The sequence below is a fragment of the Equus caballus genome, chromosome 5, assembly GCF_041296265.1.
Source record: "Equus caballus isolate H_3958 breed thoroughbred chromosome 5, TB-T2T, whole genome shotgun sequence".
Taxonomy (NCBI): domain Eukaryota; kingdom Metazoa; phylum Chordata; class Mammalia; order Perissodactyla; family Equidae; genus Equus; species Equus caballus.
In genome coordinates this window covers 77992044-78012011 of record NC_091688.1, presented here as the reverse complement: position 1 = coordinate 78012011, position 19968 = coordinate 77992044, and the positions used below count along the sequence as shown (strand labels likewise).

Sequence of the window (19968 nt, the reverse complement as noted above, 5' to 3'; positions counted from 1 at the left end):
GAAGGTATTAAGGAAGCAATCAGAGATGAGGAGCCACATGTCTGTGTCTGAAAGATGAAGTAAGTAGAGAGGGAGAGCATTTTGAGCAGAGTGAACAGGCATGGATGTATAAGGAATTATAAGGAGTTCAGGTATAGGAAATGAGTAGTTCATTTATCTTGGAACAGCTGCTAGGGAGGGAGAACCAGAGGTCAGGTGATAAAGAACATTGTACACCAAGCGAAGGAATTTGGGCTTTTTTTGCTATGGGCTATGGAGAATTATTGAAGGCTTTTCAAAGTGGTGGACTATATCAGATTTACATTTTAGCCAAGTCACTCTAACAGCAGTATGGGAAATGGGATGCAAGGAGATTATTTCAGGCAGGAAACCTGAATGAGAGGATACCGTCATGGTACAGATGAGAGAAAATGAGAGGCTAAACCAGGTCAGTGAGAGGGGAAATAGACAGCAGAGGCTGAATTCAAGAAATTTTTGAAGGTATAAATGACGGGATATAGAGAGGGAGTGCATTGAGATGAACCTCAGGCTATGATTTAGGTATCTAGATGGTAATCTATTTGCTGTTAGAATTTTGAGGGGGGTCCAGTAAATAATGTGCTTTATTCTATTCAAAATAAGACAAAAGAATCAGCAGATGAAGTAAAAAACATTTCCTTTATTATTGATAAAAACTATTAAAGCAGTAAAGTGTGCTTTAATGCAAGAGCCAAAGTTGATTTGCTTACTATGGCTCCTGTGAGACAGTCCACCTGGAAGAAAGTCTGAATCAGGATAGCAGATGCCTTCTTCCCCATCACCTCTTCCTACTGGTTCAGCCCAGAAGAAAAGAGAAAAGAAATCAAATTACCCCTCATCTCAACTTGCTCCTGCCTACGACTAGTGGTTGTTGTCATCTGATTGAACCAGATAATTCACTCCCCTTGGTACAGAAATAGTAGGTCAAAATGCGAAAAATCCTGTAACAGTGCTATGAACAAAACAGGAATAATTGAAAGAAGATCGAATTTCAAGTGTTGAGAAAGGGGGGGAAGAGGAAGGAGGTCGTGAATTCGGAGTTTAGGATCCAGTAGTCAGTGGGACATAAGATTATCACTCCAGACTCCTTCTTAAGTCTTCTTTTTACTTTTTAATCTGTATAACGAGAACATTGGCCAAGCTAGAGCCACTGGATAGGTATTACAAATTAAGAAATCCGTGCAGCATAACAAGAATCTTTCTAGTGAATAGAGTCGTCCATCTGAGGCTTTAAGCAAGATCGGAGGCCTTTTGTCAAAGATGCTGAGGAGAGAATTTCTTAATGAGACAGAGGTTGCGCTATGATCTCTAAGGTCCTTTCTAACTCTGAAAGTTTATTATAGAAGATGTTCAACAAGTAATCAATGGTTTGATAATATACTAATAACATTTTATAACTTATGTAAAAATCCATAGCTGTAGTTATACTTCATGGTAAATTAATGGCATAACCTGCATGGATGTTAGAGATTAAAACTGAGATTAAAACTTTATCTTGCTGGGGCCAGCCCAGTGGCGCAGCGGTTAAGTGCACATGTTCCGCTTTGGTGGCCCGGGGTTCGCCGGTTTGGATCCCAGGTGTGGACATGGCACCGCTTGGCACACCATGCTGTGGTAGGTATCCCACATAGAAAGTAGAGGAAGATGGGCATGGATGTTAGCTCAGGGCCAGTCTTCCTCAGCAAAAAGAGGAGGATTGGCAGTAGTTAGCTCAGGGCTAATCTTCTTCAAAAAAAAACCCAAAAAACTTTATCTTGCTAAAAGTTTATGGGAAAATAGAATATATCATTGATATCAGTTAAACCTTAATTATTTCTGGATTTGAGTTTAGTTTTCTTTTATTTTTCAGTATAAACCATATAGAAATGAGTGTTATGATGCATTTTATATATGGAGGAACCTTGGACTTTCCAGACAAAGCTAATGTTGGGTATGTGTTTCTTTTTAGTGATTTTAAAAATGTAAAAATATTAGTATTTGGTGGCTTCTGCTTTGTTGAGCTGTGTTTCAAAGTGTGAATGAAATAGAAGCTTTACTTTTGTTATCTATTTTGCCATATCTTGTGTATGTTTTGGGAATATCCAAAAATAGTGTCTCTGTATTTAGAAGAAAAGATGATCTAGCAGCTCATAGTCGTAAGATTAAGAAAACTCTTTATTAGAGTTAAATTATGTTAGAAAAACTTTATATTTGTTTTGGAAAATAAATGACAGGTTTTTATAAAATAAAATTGATTGAACCTTTATCAAATTTTGAGCAATTATTTTACTGCTTTGTTTTATAATTTTAGGATATCTCTCTTAAACAGCAAAAGAAGTGGAAAAAGAAAATCTTAAAATTAACTTAAGAATATAGGCATCCTAAAGACCATCAACCATGTGATTCTTAAGTGCGCTGTGCTGAAATGCTATTTAAGCTGCTAAAATCCTACCTCGGAGTGACCTCTGCCTTGCTCTTCTAATTTTCTGGAAGTCCTCTCCTTTTAATGCTATTCTAACATGAGGCAAATGAAAGCTACTCTTTTAATTTTAAATATTCATTGGTTCCTTTCATTGCAAATTGAATAAATGTGATTTGAGGGAGAAAGTATCATGAATCACAGGGATTAAGTACTGAAGTTTTACCCACTGGAAATCTATATGAAATTTTATCATGCTCTCACGGCTTGTAGCTTCCCTAAGTACCTAAAATATGTATGGGTGCTCAGAAATACTTGCCAAAAGAAAGAAACAACAGAAACCCTTTGAGTCTTTGGATGCAGTTTTCAATTTTAGGGTCATTTATAGGCATTTTCAATATGGTAAGCATCAATTATTTTCCCTCCTCTCAAATTTTTATTATGCAAATTGATTGCAAAGAGTTTTGTAACTTTTACAGTCTTTGAAGCAGTTTCCTGGACTTTGCTGTATATTTCACTGAGAATATGAGGAGAATTTGATTGAAACATCTCCAAATTCATTTCTTGTTATTCTTTACTAATTAAATCATGTGACAGTGCTTTCAACTTTTGGCCTATGTCCTTTTTATAATCCATAATGAGTATTATATAGGACATAAAGAATATTATGTTAGAATTAAAATAATTCAGATTATTCTTTTTTCTAAACAGATTACGTATTATTAGGAAATTGCTGTGTATTATGCCTTGGTTTTTAAATTTGAGAATTAACAGTGTATCTGTTTTTATTTTAGACAGATACTCAACATGGCTGATATGTATGGATTAGAAGGATTAAAAGAAGTAGGAATCTATATTTTAAGAAGAGATTACTGTAATTTCTTTCAGAAGGTAATTATTGAGTCTCAGAAATCTTTCACCCAGTACTTGAAGTCACCCCTTATTACCTACTAGATTTTTCCCTCTGATAGTAAATAGTGTTTAAATCTTAAAAATATTGTCAGTTTAACTAATGGGAACTCTAGGTGAGAAATAACTTATATGATGTGCTTGTAAAAAATAGAAATTAATTTAGATCATTTTAAGTAAAATAAAATTGAGGTTGGGGGTTTATTGAAAGGATATAGGAGTATCTGCTATAATTCAAAGATGGAGTGTGTAGCTGGGACTCAGGGATTAGAACTAAGAGAAAGGAAGTCAGGAACCAAGGTTACCTTCTCCGTTTATGAAAGTGTGTTTATCACAGTGCTTCATCGATTCTTTTCCCGTGAAAGTATGTTCCTCCTTTCTACCACTTCTCATAGCGTGTGCTTGGGGTGGAACATGTTCTCGTCTACCTGTCTCCCCAGGTGGAGTATGAATATTGACTTTTTAATTTTAGTTCACACAAACATAAATTTATTGTCTAAAGAAAGATCCTATGCTGTGCATTTGTACAGATGCCATTTTGTATATTATTCTTAAATTCTCCATTGTTTTAACTTACTCTGTAACTGCAGGTTATTTTTTAATTTTCTTATTTATGCTTTTACACATTTTCTACAGTGATCCTGTATTACTTTTATAATCAACAAAAAACAAATCTTAAAAGAATTGTTTACATCAATATTCCTCTCTTATTGGATACTTGAGGCAACAATATGTGTTATATGAATTGTAATTACGTAATTTTAATAACATTTAAACTGAGATTTTTGTGTTTGGTAGGACTTTTCCTACCTCTCTATAAGTTGTAGCTGAGGAAGCATCCTCTGTGTTAAAACAGAGCCATGAAAAGCTGGATCCAGCACCACCACCACTACCACCCCCCTTAGGGTTTACTGAGAACAGTTAAGCTCCTCCGCTACCTTTAATCCACCATCCATTCCAGCCTCTGTAAGGAAGGGCACTAGAAGAAAGAGGGCAGTCCGTAGTGTTCTCAGCTTTGTAGAAAGTGAAGAATTCTGGGGAAGGATTTTCCTTCTTTTTCATCTACTTCCCCCATCTTTCCAGCTAAGTGAAAGTTAAGAGGGAGATCCAACCATCTCCCAAATAAAGATTAAAGATAGGGGGTGTCTGCAATGAGGAGATAATATCCTCTCATCCCCTAGATGGACATCTACTATATCTGTAAAACCAGCCCACTTTGGAGCTTCCATTAAAGAAGAAAAGTGGTAAGAGATTTCTTGGAGGAGCCTGGAGTATGCCTCAGAAACCAGTGAGAGTACACTTGAACGTGGAGATTTCTAAGAGGAGGAGGCTTGCTGGAGAAGCCAGTACTGGCCTGGTGATTAGGCACAATAGTTTTTGTCATATACAGGAAGAAGTACAGGGAGTCTACTCCACGCCCCAGTTATGCGTGGTATGCAAGGAAGGAGGAAGACCTTAGTGGTTCCAGGCAATCACAGAAGACTGATACAGGGCCAAATGACACTGTGTTCTTCCAAGGGAGGCACTGTGCATCATGAAGCACTGGAAGAATCTTTATCTACCAAGATCCTAGGGTGAAGTTCATGCTGCCACTAAAAGGGCCATCACTTCAGCAAAGGCCACTAACATCTGAATTAGAGCAAAGTCCAGGCCATCTCCCTGCTGCCACCTGGGTCTTTGGTTAGTTTCATAAGGTGACCAAGGCCCTCCCTAGCCCTCTTCTACAGGAGTTAGACCCAGGAAATTGAGGAGCGGGAGACCAACCCATGCTCTACTCCCTATTCCAGATCTCCAACTAGAATTGTAGTCAGTGATGGAGGAGGGAAAGACGTGTCAGTTATAAGATAGGTGTTTAGACAGTGCTATACTGAATTTCAATACCAAAGGTACTGAAATTTGCCTATAATGTCATTAGGAATGGAAAAGAGGGGAATTTGACACAGTGTGGTTGAACCAATTACATTTAACACTTAAAAAATAATCTCTTTTATGGATAGTCTTCAGACCATTGCCTCTATTTTTTAGTATGTTCATGAATATACATAGGTTATATGTAGCTTTTTCGTATTTTACTTTCAATAATCCACTTAATTTTTAAGACACAAAAGACATCTTTGTTGCCATTAAAACAACAGAAAGTGAAATTTTAAAAAATTATCAATATGGTGTTTCATTGAAAACTTTTTTCACTTTATTTTACTTATTTTAATATAGTCCATATTATTGTGGCAACAGATATTTGGAGAACAGTTTCTGTTTTTATTGACCTGATCTTTAAATTTTTTGCTTTATGTATTTTTATGAATATATCTTTAAATATAGGTTTTTAAACTTCTACATCTCAATTATGCAGTTTCTTGGCATGTATTAAATGTGGTAAACCTATAATAATACACTCCACAGTAATACAAATTTAGGTATAATGTAATGGGTAACTGGCCCTGGAACTCCTGCCAAGCTAGCTTCAGTCATTTCATTAACTTTACAAACTTGCCTTTTACATGATTAAAATTTTTGGAATTCACTTACAGGATTACAGTAGGCTTTACATTGTTTATTTTTTGTCACTGATTTGAAAATGTATTTTAGGTAATGATTTAAATATATATCGTCCCAAATTCTACAAACAGGTTTTGAAAATGACTAAAGGTCAGTCCTCTTATTACAAAAACACTTGGGTTTCAACATTTCTGTATGAATAAAATTCTCATAAAGCTCAAGTTAACCCTTTAAGCTGGGGTCGGTAAACTTTTTTTATAAAAGGCCAGATAGTAAATATTCTAGGCTTCGTGAACCATATGATTTCAATCGCAACTAGGCTTCGTGAACCATACGATTTCAATCGCAACTACTCAACTCTGCTATGGTAGAGCAAAAGCAGCTGTAGGCAACCCGGAAATAGAACAGCATAGCAGTGTTCCAATAGGACTATTCACAAGAACAGTCGGGGCTAGATGTGGTCCACAAGCTATAGTTTGCCAGTTTCTGTTTTAAGCAGCAAATTAGTTTGTATTGTAATAACTTTTCAGTGGAAATTATTCTTAAGTTATATGTCAATTAGTTGAGTTGGTGTTGTAGAGGGCTGGTTATTCCTAAATAAAATTAGGCTACTGGACTTTTTAACTCTTGTGTTTGCTTTTGCAGTTCTTTAGACTTCTGGTGCTTTTAGGTTGTCAAGTATGTCTATACCAGTAGTCTCTTCCCTCTTACTAGTTTGATACTCTCATCTGAAGTGGGTCAGAAAACCAAGTTATTTACCTTGGTGGAAGTATCACTGTATAATTTATATAGCGATAGCCGTTTCTGATCTTAAGACAACTCGGAGCACCTCTAATTATCTCAAAGGGAATAACTAAATTGCTAATCTGCAAAGCAAAATATTTGCATTCAATTTCTTAAATACTAATATAACACTTTTAGGAAAAGGGTATTAGAAAATCAAATTAAGGGGCTGGCCTGGTGGCGCAGCAGTTAAGTTCGCACCTTCTGCTTCTTGGCAGGCCGGGGTTCACCGGGTCAGATCCCGGGTGCGGACATGGCACCGCTTGGCACGCCATGCTATGGTAGGCATCCCACGTATAAAGTAGAGGAAGATGGGCATGGATGTTAGCTCAGGGTCAGTCTTCCTCAGCAAAAAGAGGATTGGCAGTAGTTAGCTCAGGGCTAATCTTCCTCAAAAAGAAAAAAAAAGGAAAATCAAATAAATAGCAATTCATAATCCAAAAAGTTGGAATCACTGACTTCATTACAAGGACTAAGCTGGAGGCATTTCTAAAGAAGCTTTTGCTCTTCTCTGAGAGCAGGGTATCTTCAGTATGTATTTAGAGACTATATATACAAATTGGCTGATTGTCTGTCTTTAAACCACAAATCACAACTAATGAATGTGTACAAAGAGAAGTTGAACTTTATTCACCCTAATGGGTAATAGATGTGTTTAGGAACATAGTCCCAAAACTGGAAGTATTTGGCACCGGCAGTGTGTAGCACAGAGGCTTAACACCAAGAGCAGTGAGTTCTTTTCACTACTTGTATCTTCGTTTTATTTGTTAATTTAGTTTATTGCTTCCGTATATGGGCTTTTAAAAAAATACGTTATATAATTATGATGTAACTAAATTCTATCATTTTATCTGAGGTCAGTGTAGGACCTCCCAATGTACATATACTTAAAGTTATATTTATCATTTAAGAAGCAGATTAGACCATATCGTTGTATTGCAATGTGATGTGCTAGAAATTATTATACCATTTTTACTTAAAAAAAAATTTAAGCGAAATGAAATTAGAATAAAAATTGTGTGCATTTTGGCAGCTAAAAGAGCTCAAATGCTATTCTATAAAACTAAATTTATTAGTGATATTTGGTTTTAAAAGAATAACAGACTTTTGAATTATACATATTTATTCTGCAGTTTAGATGTATAAATCAGGTCATCTTTATGAGCAAAATACTTTTAGCCTCTGTAAGTTGAAAAAGAATGAATGTACTGTTTTCTATCAATTTTAGCTTGTTCCCAGAAGGTTGGCACCTGTACTAGAATGCCTGATTATTGCTCATTCAGCTGGAGTGGAAAGTCTTTTTGCTGACTGCATGAAGTAAGTGATCTGAAGTAGTGCTGTTATTATTAATTTAGGGATTTTGTTCTTCCATTCTCCTAATTTTCTGGGAAATTTTAGACTTGGCTGATTTTCTTGGGCACAATGCATACATTATGTCTTAACGCTTAACTAGTTGCAACAATTGAGAAGAAGTATTAATTTAGATATTACTCAAGATGCTTGAGATCCATTTTATTTTAGCTGAACCATGGTTACTTATGTTAAAATCCATGCACATAACCCAAAGTGGATTTAAAATATATGCTTACAGAAAAGGGAGCATAGTTAAGTCCATCATAGAGCTCACAAAATTAACTATAAGGGTTAGTCAAAACGTATATATGTACAACTTATATCATTGCAAACCCAGATATTATTGAATATTATAAAGAAAAATATTTTCATGTCTCTAACTTGAGATTCTTTGATTTTTACAGGTGGATTGTAAAGCATTTTGCAAGGTTTTGGTCTGAGAGAAGTTTTGCAAATGTTCCTCCTGAGATTCAGAAAAGTTGTCTTAATATGTTGATTCAGTCCTTAGTAAGTATAATCTGAATACCCTTGTTTGTGCTTGTCATAAAAAAGTTTATTCAATTTTGTATTGGTAATTTCAATGTTTTAAATATAAGTGTAGAATTACAGTATAAAAGTAATATGAGAGAAGCAATTCCAGATAACCCAGAACCAATTCAGAGAACCTATCCTTAAGATTCTATTCCTCTGCACCAAATTCATTAGTGACAGTTCAATAAGGGAAGCAGAACCACTAGGAGTTATATGTTGGTTCATTTACAAAAGGGACATGGTGCCAGCGATGGAGGTTATACATTGGCTCAGCAGCATGGACTCCCACTCACTGAGGTGGATTTGGGTACTGAAACTTCTCTATGGCACCGTTCCTCAAGAGAACTAGCCATCTACCTGGTAGCAGGTTAATTACGTTGGACCACTTCATCATGGGAAACGTAGTGCTGTGTTAGTGGAATAGACTTTTGTGGATTTGCCTTCCTTGCTCCTACTGTTTCTGCTAAAACCACCGTCTGTGGACTTAACAGAACGCCTTTCCACACAGCATCACTTCTGACTAAGGAACTCACTTCACAGCAGATGAAGTACAGCAGTGGGCCCATGCTCATGACTTTACTGGTCTTACCGTGTGTCCTATCATCCTGAAGCAGCTGGCTTGAATGCAGGAATGGCCTTTTGAAGACTCACAGCGCCAGCTAGGTAGCAATGCCTTGTGGGGTTGGGGCAATGTCCTCTAGGAGGCTGTATATGCTCTAAGTCAGTTTTTGATTTATGGTGCTATTTCTCCCATAACTAGGATTCATGGTTCCAGAAATCAAGATGTGGAAATGGGAGTGGCTCCACATACAATTACTCATAGTGATCCACTAGCAAAAATTTTCTTCCTGTCCGTGTAACTTTAGTCCCTCTGATCTAGAGGCCTTAGTTCCAAAGAGAAGAATGCTTCCACCTGGGAACACAATAATGATTCCGTTGAACTGGAAGTTGAGACTGTCTTCTTCTGACCACTTTATAAATCAACAGGCAAAGAAGAAGAATTGTAGATTGAGCCTGACTATCCAGGGGAAATTGGGTTGGTACTATGTAATGTGGTTAATGAGGAATACATCTGGAGTGCAATACTCCTGTGTCCTATGATTAAAATCAATGGAAAACTAACAACCCAAATTAGACAGCACTGATAATGGCCCAGATTCTTCCAGAATGAAAGTTTGGGCTACCCTACCAGATAAAGAACTACAAGCAGCAGAGATACTTGCTGAGGGCAAAGGGAATATGGAATGGTAGTGGGAAAGTGTAGTTTTAAATGCCAGCTATGACCAGGTGACCAGTTACAGAAATGAGCACTGTGGTAGCTATGATATAAAGAAATTAACTTTCCTTTTTACATGAATGTTTGTATATATATTAACTAAATATTTTTGGGTTTTTTCCACTGTCTCATTCCCCTACCATCTAATAGAAGACGTGTTAGTAATAGTTAACTTTACATCTCCGCATTTAAGTTACAGGTTACCAAAGGGGAGTGTGAATCAATTTGAAGAACAATGAATATCACCCAAAGACAAAACAAGAGACTTCATATCCTCTTACAGAAAGGGTTAGCATATTTGTTGTATAGGAGTTAGTTTGTCGTGTTGGGCAGAAGCTTGCTTTTGTTATTGTGTCCATTTGATAATTAAGTATGACTTAATGAGATGTGTGGGTGCCACGTTGAGAAGGGATGGACTCTGGTGGCTTTGTAATGTTTCAGCTTGGCTAGGATGAACTATGCTTCCCAGAATTTCCTTCTTTATATGTTTCCAGTTAGAGAGGCCACAAGAGACAATTTGGTGTGCAATTTGGAGGGTAGAAGTGAAACCACAGCCTTTTTCTCCAACACTAGGAAGATTGTGGCAGGTGCTTTTAGCTAATACACGTTGCTTATTTACTGGCTCACCTTTTTTTTTTCATTTCACTTTATTTTATTTTATTTTTTTATTGTGGTAACATTGGTTTATAACATATAAATTTTGGGTATACATCATTATATTTCAATTTCTGTATAGATTCCGTCATGTTTACCACCCAAAGACTAATTACAATCCATCACCATACACATGTGCCTAATTACCCCTTTCACCCTCTTCCTTCCCCCATTCCCCTCTGGTAACCACCAATCCAATCTCTGTGTCTGTGTGTTTGTTTGTTGTTATTTTTATCTTGTATTTATGAGTGAGATCATATGGTATTTGACTTTCTCCCTCTGACTTATTTCGCTTCACTTAATACCCACAAGGTCCATCCGTGTTGTCGCAAAATGCCGAATTTCATCCTTTTTTATGGCCAAGTAGTATTCCATTGTGTGTATATGCCACATCGTCTTTATTCATTCATCCCTTCATGGGCACGTAGGTTGCTTTCAAGTCTTGGCTATTGTGAATAATGCTGCAGTGAACATAGGGGTGCATGTATCTTTATGCATTTGTGTTTTCACATTCTCTGGCTAAATACCCAGCAGTGGAATAGCTGAATTGTATGGTCATCCTATTCTTAATTTTTTTGAGGAATCTCCATACTGTTTTCCATAGTGGCTGCATCTGTTTGCACTCCCACCAGCAATATATGAGAGTTCTGTTTTCTCCACATCCTCTCCAACACATTATTTCCTGTCTTCTTAATTATAGCCATGCTGATGGATGTGAGGTGATATCTCATTGTAGTTTTGGTTTGCACTTCCCTGATAATTAGTCATGTTGAACATCTTTTCATGTGCCTGTTGGCCATCTGTATATCTTCTTTGGAGAAATATCTGTTCAGATCTTTTGCCCATTTTTTAATTGGGTTGTTAGTTTTTTTATTGTTGAGATGTATGAGTTCTTTATATATTTTGGATATTAACCCTTTGTCAGATATTTGGTTTGCAAATATCTTCTCCCAATTGTTAGGTTGTCTTTTCATTTTGTTGATGGTTTCCTTTGCTGTGCAGAAGCTTTTTAGTTTGGTGTAGTCCCATTTGTTTATTCTTTCTATTGTTTCCCTTGCCAAGTCAGACATGGTACTTGAAAATATGCTGCTAAGATGGATGTTGAAGAGCATGCTCCCTGTGTTTTCTTCTAGAAGTTTCAGGTCTTACATTTGAGTCTTTAATTCATTTTGAGTTAATTTTTGTGTATAGTGTAAGGTAATAGTCTACTTTCAGTCTTTTGCACGTGGCTGTCCAGTTTTCCCAGCACCATTTATCAAAGAGACTTTCCTTTCTCCGTTGTATGTTCTTGGCTCCCTTGTCGAAAATTAGCTGTCCATAGATGTTTGGGTTTATTTCTGGGCTCTCGATTCTGTTCCATTGATCTGTGTGTCTCTTTTTGTGCCAGTACCATGCTGGGTTTTTTTTTTCTTCTTCTTCTTCTTCTTCTCCCCAAAGCCCCTCCTGGTACCTAGTTGTATATTCTAGTTGTGAGTGCCTCTGGTTGTGCTATGTGGGATGCCACCTCAGCATGGCCTGACGAGCAGTGCCATGTCCACACCCAGGATCTAAACTGGGGAAACCCTGGGCTGCCAAAGCGGAATACACGAACTTAACCACTTGGCCATAGGGCCAGCCCCAAGTACCATGCTGTTTTGATTACTGTTGCTTTCTAGTATATTTTGAAGTCCAGGAGTGATACCTCCAGCTTTGTTCTTTTTTCTCAGGGTTCCTTTGTCTATTCGGGGTCTTTGGTTGTTCCATATAAATTTTAGGATTCTTCTATTTCTGTGAAAAATGTTGTTGGAATCTTCGATAGAGAGTGCATTGAATCTGTAGATTACTTTAGGAAGTATGGACATTTTAACTATGTTAATTCTTCCAATCCATGAGCACGGAATAGCTTTCCATTTTTTTGTGTCTTCTATTTTTTTCAACAATGTTTTATAGATTTCAGTATATAGCTCTTTCACCTCTTTGGTTAAGTTTATTCCTAGGTATTTTAGTCTTTTTGTTGCAACTGTAAATGGGATTGTATTCTTAATTTCTCTTTCTACTACTTCATTGTTAATGTATAGAAACACAACTGATTTTTGTATGTTTATTTGGTATCCTGCAACTTTACCTTGTTGGTGTGGAATAGAAGCCAGACCTACAACTGCTCCACCTTGCCCTATATCTTCTTTTGGCTTCTCTTACCCCTGGGCCAGGGATGTGTTTAGCTCCATGATGAAAGGTGCCAGCATCTCCTGAAGGACACCTATTTCATCCAGGTTGGAGGCAGTGAGAACTGAAATGGGTCTATCAGTGTGGGTTACAGCTTGTGCTCTTGGGTGTCAGCTTCTGCTTTCTCCCTCACCCATTATATCCATCTTCCATTCTCAACTGCCTTCCCTGTGGACTTCAAACTACATCATCACATACAAAGACTGTGTAACCAGCTCCCACAATTGCATAAGGTCAAATCCCTGTAACACATTCCTGTGTATATATATAAGTACCTCCTGGCGGTCCTGTTTCTCTGACTGAACCCTGAATGATACGTCAGATTGTGTTATATAGAAGATACATCTAAATCTAATTGGGAAAATAAGTGTAGGTCATCAACTGGTGAGATACCACTGCAAAATAATGTCTAAATCTATGTTTATGCTAATGAAGGACTTTGTAGTTTTGTTGCTTACTATTTTGCATTAGTTTTTTGGTCAGTGAATAGTTACTCCTTGCTCATGAAGGCAAACAAATGGCCCAGCTATAATTCAGTTCAATAGAAGGGGAAACATCATTTACTACTACTACTACTACTACTACTATTTAGTGGTTTGTTTAGACCTTTACAGTTCAAAAAATACTTTATATTTTTTGAAATTTTGTGTAAGACAGGTACCCTTGTCACCATTTCACATATGAGAAAAGAGAGTCAGAGAGCTAAGTGCTTTATTCAAGTTCACAATGTTAGTAGATGACAAAGCCTTGTCTTAAAACAGTCGCTACCATTCTAAAGATAATATGATGGGTGCTTAATGTTGGCAAAGATTTTTTTAAAGAAGCGTGGGCCTTGACCTCAGGGAACTCACAAATTGATGGAAGAATAAGCATTTAAATAACTAAGTAAAATACAAGTTAGACTATAATGAGGACTAATATTAAGTTTCGTATCAGTCTTATTTACCTTTATAGCGCTAGCCTTAGAGCAGTGCCTAGCACATATTAGGCACCAATATATATCATCAAATAGGTAAAAAAATGAATGAATAAGTATAATCTATAATTCAGATATATACATGGGATCACCGAAGTTAAAACAATTGATTCTGTTTGGAAGGGTGAGAGAAGTAATTTGAGATGAACCTGAGGAGAGAAGACAATTTCAAAATAAAGAAGTATGTTAGAGCATTCCTGACAGACTTTACATCTGTGCCAGTCCTCTTCTGTGTGAGCTATGTCAGTCTGTGGGAGCTGCTGTCACAGCATGGCTGCTGACAAGTGGTGTAGGTCCATGCCCAGGAACTGAACCCAGGCCACTGAAGCAGAGTGCGCTGAATTTAACCACTAGGCCACGGGGCCAGCCTGCCCGGCAGACTTTTAAAATGTGACCAGGGACCTGGAGACTGGGTGGTTCCAATATTCTGCTGCAACTGGCATGAGAGAAGTCTGAGGAGAGGCTCAGACCAGATTAGGAGGGATCTTAACTGAATGTCGTACTAAGAAGTTTGATTTTTTTTGCCACAAATGGTAAGTATGTAAGTTTAATTGAAAAAATAAACCCTTCATACTATGCTTCTCCCTCTCCTACAATATTTTATTTTGATTTTATAGCTCCAGTCAGGTCCTTCTAAGCTTTATGAATGCTTGTTTTTTCTTTTCAAGATAGATAAAAAGATTAACACCAGAACAGCCAAACACCCAGTCTGATCAGTAGCCTTTTGGCATCATGATGATTATAATGAAAATTTGAAATTTTTGTCTTTTTTTTGTGGATATTCAAGTTTTAAGAAACATTAGTATATTCTTCATATTTTATTATGTAAATAAAATATATTTAGCTTTTGATAAAAAATAGAATACTTTTAGATTTTTCAAATTAAAATTTGAAATATGTTATCCAAAAAAATAAAGAGCGAGCCAGCAGTCTTCCTAAGTCTTCTTGAACTCTGATTCAGTTCAACCACATGTGCCATGGGAGGCACTGTGCTCCATCAGTGATATGCCCAACACTCTCACATACTGAGGGAGGGAAGAAAGTGCTGTGTTGGAATAGATATGGAGAATTTTTTTTTGAATTTTAATTTGAAAGACTTTGAGGTTTTTCTCTTTCTTGGTCACTGTGCAGCAGTTCAGTAAAATGTGACTGCCCCCTCCTACCAAGTACAAACCATTGCTTCTGGCAGAAAAAGAGAAGAGGATGAGGGGGGAAAACAGAAGAGAGAAAGGTGTTAGCAAAGTTAGGACTTTATAATATAATTACTTGAACTATTTCAAAATGTGATTAAATTTTTCTTAATGAAATATTTTAAGTCCTTTAAAAAAAGCAAATTATGGAGAGTTTTTAAGTTTAGAAAAGTTAGAAAACAAATAGGGGTGGGGATGGTCACTATGGTAAAATTAAAGTTGTATACATATTATGCCATTAGTCTTAAGGCTAAAGGATAGCTGAATGCCCATTTGATTAACACAGTATTGTAAGGATTATGAAATAGTATGAGTCATAGTGTTTATTCAATATACATTATTGGGACAACCAGGAAACCAGCTAGAAAAAAGTTTAAGTTAGATCTATACTTCACATTCTAGTATGCCAGGATATATTTCAAATGGGTCAGAGATTTGAATGTAAAAAAAATGAAACCATTAAAATACTATAATAAACTCTGGGAGAATTATTTTATAACCTCAACAGGGGAATAGGGATACAAAATTCAGAAGCCATAAAAAAATTTGGTTTTTTTAAATATAAAAATGCAAAATTTCTATATAGCAAAAACGATCATAAGCAAAGTCAAAAGACAGTTCATATCATATTTATGATTCTAATTTTCCTGATATAGAGAGTTCCTACAAGTTGACTTAAAAAAAAAACAAACAAACAGCTAATCATAGGAGAAGTTCACAAAGAAAATACAAACCTCTTAATTACCTACCGCTCAGCAATTCTGATACCTATGCAAACCTGGAAGAAAAAGGGAATTAACACCCCAGGGGACAAGCCTTGAGCAATGGGAGATAGAAGCCACTGGTTAAACGTTTCCCTGCTCTGACCCTTGCGTGAATAATTTAAAGTGCATTCTCTGTGGCTCTTCAGAGGGTCCCCAGCAAGACTGAGCCCCATTTGCCTCTAACAGTGAATACTGTATCAATGCTTCTCAAACTTAGTAGAATACAAAACACACCAGTGTCTTGTTTAAATGTGGATTCTAATTCAGTAAGTCAGGGGTGGAGCCTGAGATTCTGCGTTTCTAACAAGTTCTCGGTGCTGTTGATGCTGTGGATCACACTGTGAGTAGCAAGAAGCTAGAAAACATACCCTTCACTTGGCTTTTCCTCCTTCCCTATTTCGCTCTCCCAGTGCCTCAGATCCTCTTGGGATCACTTCCCAAAATAAACTATCCGTATACCAGGCTGTTTCTCAGGCTCAGTTATCAGGGAGAACCCAGGCTGAGACAAGTAGCATTGACCCAGCAATTCTATTTCTAGGCATATATCTATTCCTATAGATATGTTCACATATGTGTGAAATAATGTTATCTATAGGGTCATTCATTACCACATTGTAATAGCAAAAAATTGGAAACAACATAAGTGTCTATAAGTAAAAGACTAGTTGAAATGACTTATGGTATATCTATATTATGGAATGTTACATAGATATTAAAACAATCACAAGGCTCTTTATATTATGATAAGAAAAATATTCAAGGGGCTGACCATGTGGCATAGTGGTTGAATCCTGCTCACTCTGCTTTGGTGGCCCGAGTTCACAGGTTCAGATCCTTGGTACAGACCTACACCTCTTGACAGCCATGCTGTGGCAGTGACCCACATACAAAATGGAGGAAGACTGGCAACAGGTGTTACCTCAGGGCCAATCTTCTCAGGAAAAAAAAAATTCAAGATGTATGCTAAGTGTAAATGGCAAGGTACAGAGTACTGTGCATATTAGTACCTCAATTTTAGTAAAATAAAGGGAAAATTACATGATTTTTTTTTTGTATATGCTTAAAGTAACTCTGAACAGATACTGAAAATAAATAATATGATTGGGGTGAGGGAAAATGGGTGGCTTGGGGACAGGAAGGAAAGGGAGAATTTTCTTAGTAATGCCCTTTATATATCTTTGAAGTTTGAACCATGTGTTATGTTAACTATTGAGTTAAAATTTTATGCGTTTGGTCTAGAAGTATTTTCTTCCTTCTTTGAACCCCAAGCTACTCTAACATTTAATGTTGCCATATATTCAGATCAATATGGAATAAGATTACATGCCACCTATGTTATCATTATGTCCATATTTTAGTTTTCTGATAGATTCCAAGCTAAATTATGACAGCTATACTTTATATCTATGTTTTAAAAAATATATTAACTGTCAGAGCAAATAACACTATGTATGTAATCAGGGCTTTGTAGATACCTGCCAAGTTTATTTGGATACCCTACATTTGTCTCTACTACCAGAATAATCCCTATAGTAGTGCAAATTTGGCTTATTGCCTAAAATTCATAGTAATTGCAGTTACTCAGGAAGTCACCAGAACAGGAAAGGATGATGGTACTAAAACAAAAAAAGATGAATTATAGCAAAGTATGATTTTTTTAAAGCAAAGGAAGTATGTAATACATTTTAAAAGAATTCTTGGTAAATGGGTGAAATGTTAAAAGTTTTGGTATTCGAGGATTAAACTTAATTTATCCTAGAAATTCTCTTGTAGACTCTCAGTCTGTGATGATGCTAAAAGATCAACAAATACTTGGGTGACTACTCTGACCCAGTTCTAGGCCCTAGGGGTCAATGGTGAGCCAAAACAGACTTGGTTTCATACTCAATAAACATGCAGACTAGTGAGAGAGATGGATATTAAACAAATAGTGTTGTTCATGATTGAATAATTAGAAATGAATTAAGTGCTCTGAAAAATAGGGACGGGTTCTCTGATGGCATGTATAAAAGGAATCTGATGTAGGTGTAGGGATCAGGGAACAGGTAGTGCTGGGGTCGAGGTCTGAAAGATACTGAGGGTGTGTAAGGTTTACATCATGCAGCCTATGGTAAGGATTTCAGTCTGTCATTTTCAGATTATCAGTTATCTATTGCTGTGCAACAAACCACACCAAAACTAAATGGTTTAAAACTACAGTTTGTTATTCCTCACAGTTCTGCGGGTTGACTGGATGCTTGTTCTGCCGATCTTGCCTGCGCTCAGTGCTGCGGCTGCTTTCGGCTGGTGGCTGAGTTGGAGGCTGAGCCTCCCGCTCCATGTGGTCTTTCTTACCAGGCTTCTTTATGGCCTGGTGGTCGCAGAATTCCAAGAGGGTAAAGACAGTAGCTGCAAGGCTTCTTGTGGCCTAGGCTCTGGAACTTGCTGCACAACAGCACTGTTTGTGCAAGCGAGTGAAAAGGCCGGTCTAGTTTCAAGGGATGAGGAGTAGATTCCACCTCTTTGATGGATGGAGCTACAAAGAATTTGTTGCCATGTTTTTCAATCTACTATAATCTATCAGGTAACTATTTATCCAATAAATAGTTATTTACTAAGATTGTTTTAAGAACTAGAAATAAATCATGAATAAGACAAAGTAATTTATAAGTTGCTATATTTTCCTTTTCCTTGGAGCACATGGTATTTTTGAATTGTCATTCATTTTCTATAAAGATGAGTATTCGTGAACATTTTTTTCCAATGGTATAAAAATGAATCATCACTAAATGAATAAAATATAAAAAGAAGAGGCTTACCTAATTGGAGAGGAGGAAGAAAATCACTGGGGATCATAGTAATTTTTAGCATTTCTAAATTTATAATAAAGAACATGTATTTTATAGTCAGAAAAGAATTAAGGCTATGTCAGTGTAGCCATGCAGTTATGAATGATATCTTTAAGCACAAAAATTAGTTCAGTAGTGAACTTCTCAGGGAAGTCAAGTTTTTCTTTGTAGTTATATTATAACTTTGCTCTCAGGTTTGTTTTAGCTATCTTTTAAAGATGACTTCTTCCCAGCTCAAAGTTTGCTCTTTTGGATAATTCTGAATGAATGATTAAGTAAGTGTTATATGTAACACTAATGACAAAGATATTAGCTACCTGGAATTTTGTTGTTTGCAGGAAACATCACAAGAAAACAAAAGCATTTTATTTGCTTACAAAGTTATTTATGAGTAGTAATCTAACTTTTTTCCTGATATTTTTTAAATTATAAGAATGACAAGAATGCTGCTTTTCTTCTGATGGAAAGTGACAGGCTGATCATCAGTTTACCCAGAGTAAAGTGGACAGAGGCAGCGCTGACTATGGCGTCTCAGCTGCAAGAAGAATGTATTGCATTTATTATAGAAAACTTCTCCAAGATCATTCAGAGTGAAAATTTTGCTCTTCTCTTACAGGTATTGTGTCTAAAGTTATATGCTATATTTAGTCCCATCTTTGTGTTCTGATTGTAATTATATAAGAGTTTTAAATGCAGGTTGCCTTTGATCAAATTAGTGTGACTTAAATTCCATAGCAGATGGCATGTTTGCATAGGATTTAGTGCAGTGATGGACAGGATTTTTGGCTCACAAGATAATGACGGCCGGAGGGGACAGATTTGAGGGACCTGGCAAGGCACAATGTAACTCTGGCCAACTCTAGCCCTCAATCAACATAAGCCATGTTTTAGAAACCAAAGACATAAAGTTATTGTTTTGTTCAGTAATACAGTTATGGTCTATGCAAAGTTCTCTGTGTTAACTGGGGACCCACTTTCTCTTAAATCTAGTTATTGAATAAAGAACTTCTGTTACTTATTTCCAGGTTCTGTTTTTATAGTATTTTAGCTCTTAAGAACAGAGTGTTGTGTGTGTATGTATGTATATGCAGATTTTTTAACAAAGGAAAAGGGATTAATAACAATTATAATTATGTAATTATAATATTATTAACAAGGGAAATAAGATTGCTGATTGACTTCGTACATTCAGTTATGATGAATGGCCTTCTGTTATGCCAGACTTTCACGTTTCTTACACATTTTACGTGTATTCCTATTAAATATCAATTTCTGTGTTTTGTAGTCACAAGCAATGAGCAGCACAGCTGATCTGTTGGACAAAATTTTAAAAGCAATTGAAGAAAACATTACCACTGAGAATAGTTGCTCTCTTCTTATGGCTCTGGACACGTTACTGAACTCTGACAGTACTAAGGAAATGGTATTGAATGTAATAAATTTCATTAAAATGATATAATATTGAACTATTTAAAAATTTAAAAATATCTGCACATTTTAAATGTTGCATGGTTCATTGAAGCTAGGTGATGGATAACTGAGGGTTGGTTTTAGTCTCTACTTTTGTGTATATCTGGAATTTTT

At 36.4% G+C, this 19968-nt stretch overlaps 1 protein-coding gene across 6 annotated transcripts in view; it reads left to right on the top strand.

Annotated features, from left to right (window-relative positions):
* Positions 1–19968, top strand: part of BTBD8 (BTB domain containing 8) — an 88166-nt gene that overhangs the window by 42475 nt on the left and 25723 nt on the right. For 3 of the 6 annotated variants that reach the window (XM_023641655.2, XM_070268745.1, XM_023641653.2), the window contains exons 6-11: positions 1868–1948; positions 3211–3307; positions 7836–7924; positions 8365–8467; positions 18818–19000; positions 19670–19816. In XM_023641655.2, coding sequence (XP_023497423.2) covers positions 1868–1948; positions 3211–3307; positions 7836–7924; positions 8365–8467; positions 18818–19000; positions 19670–19816 — 700 coding nt within the window. The remainder of the gene's footprint in view (positions 1–1867; positions 1949–3210; positions 3308–7835; positions 7925–8364; positions 8468–18817; positions 19001–19669; positions 19817–19968) is intronic. The other 3 variants (XM_014740203.3, XM_070268746.1, XM_070268747.1) reach the window with 1 other exon arrangement.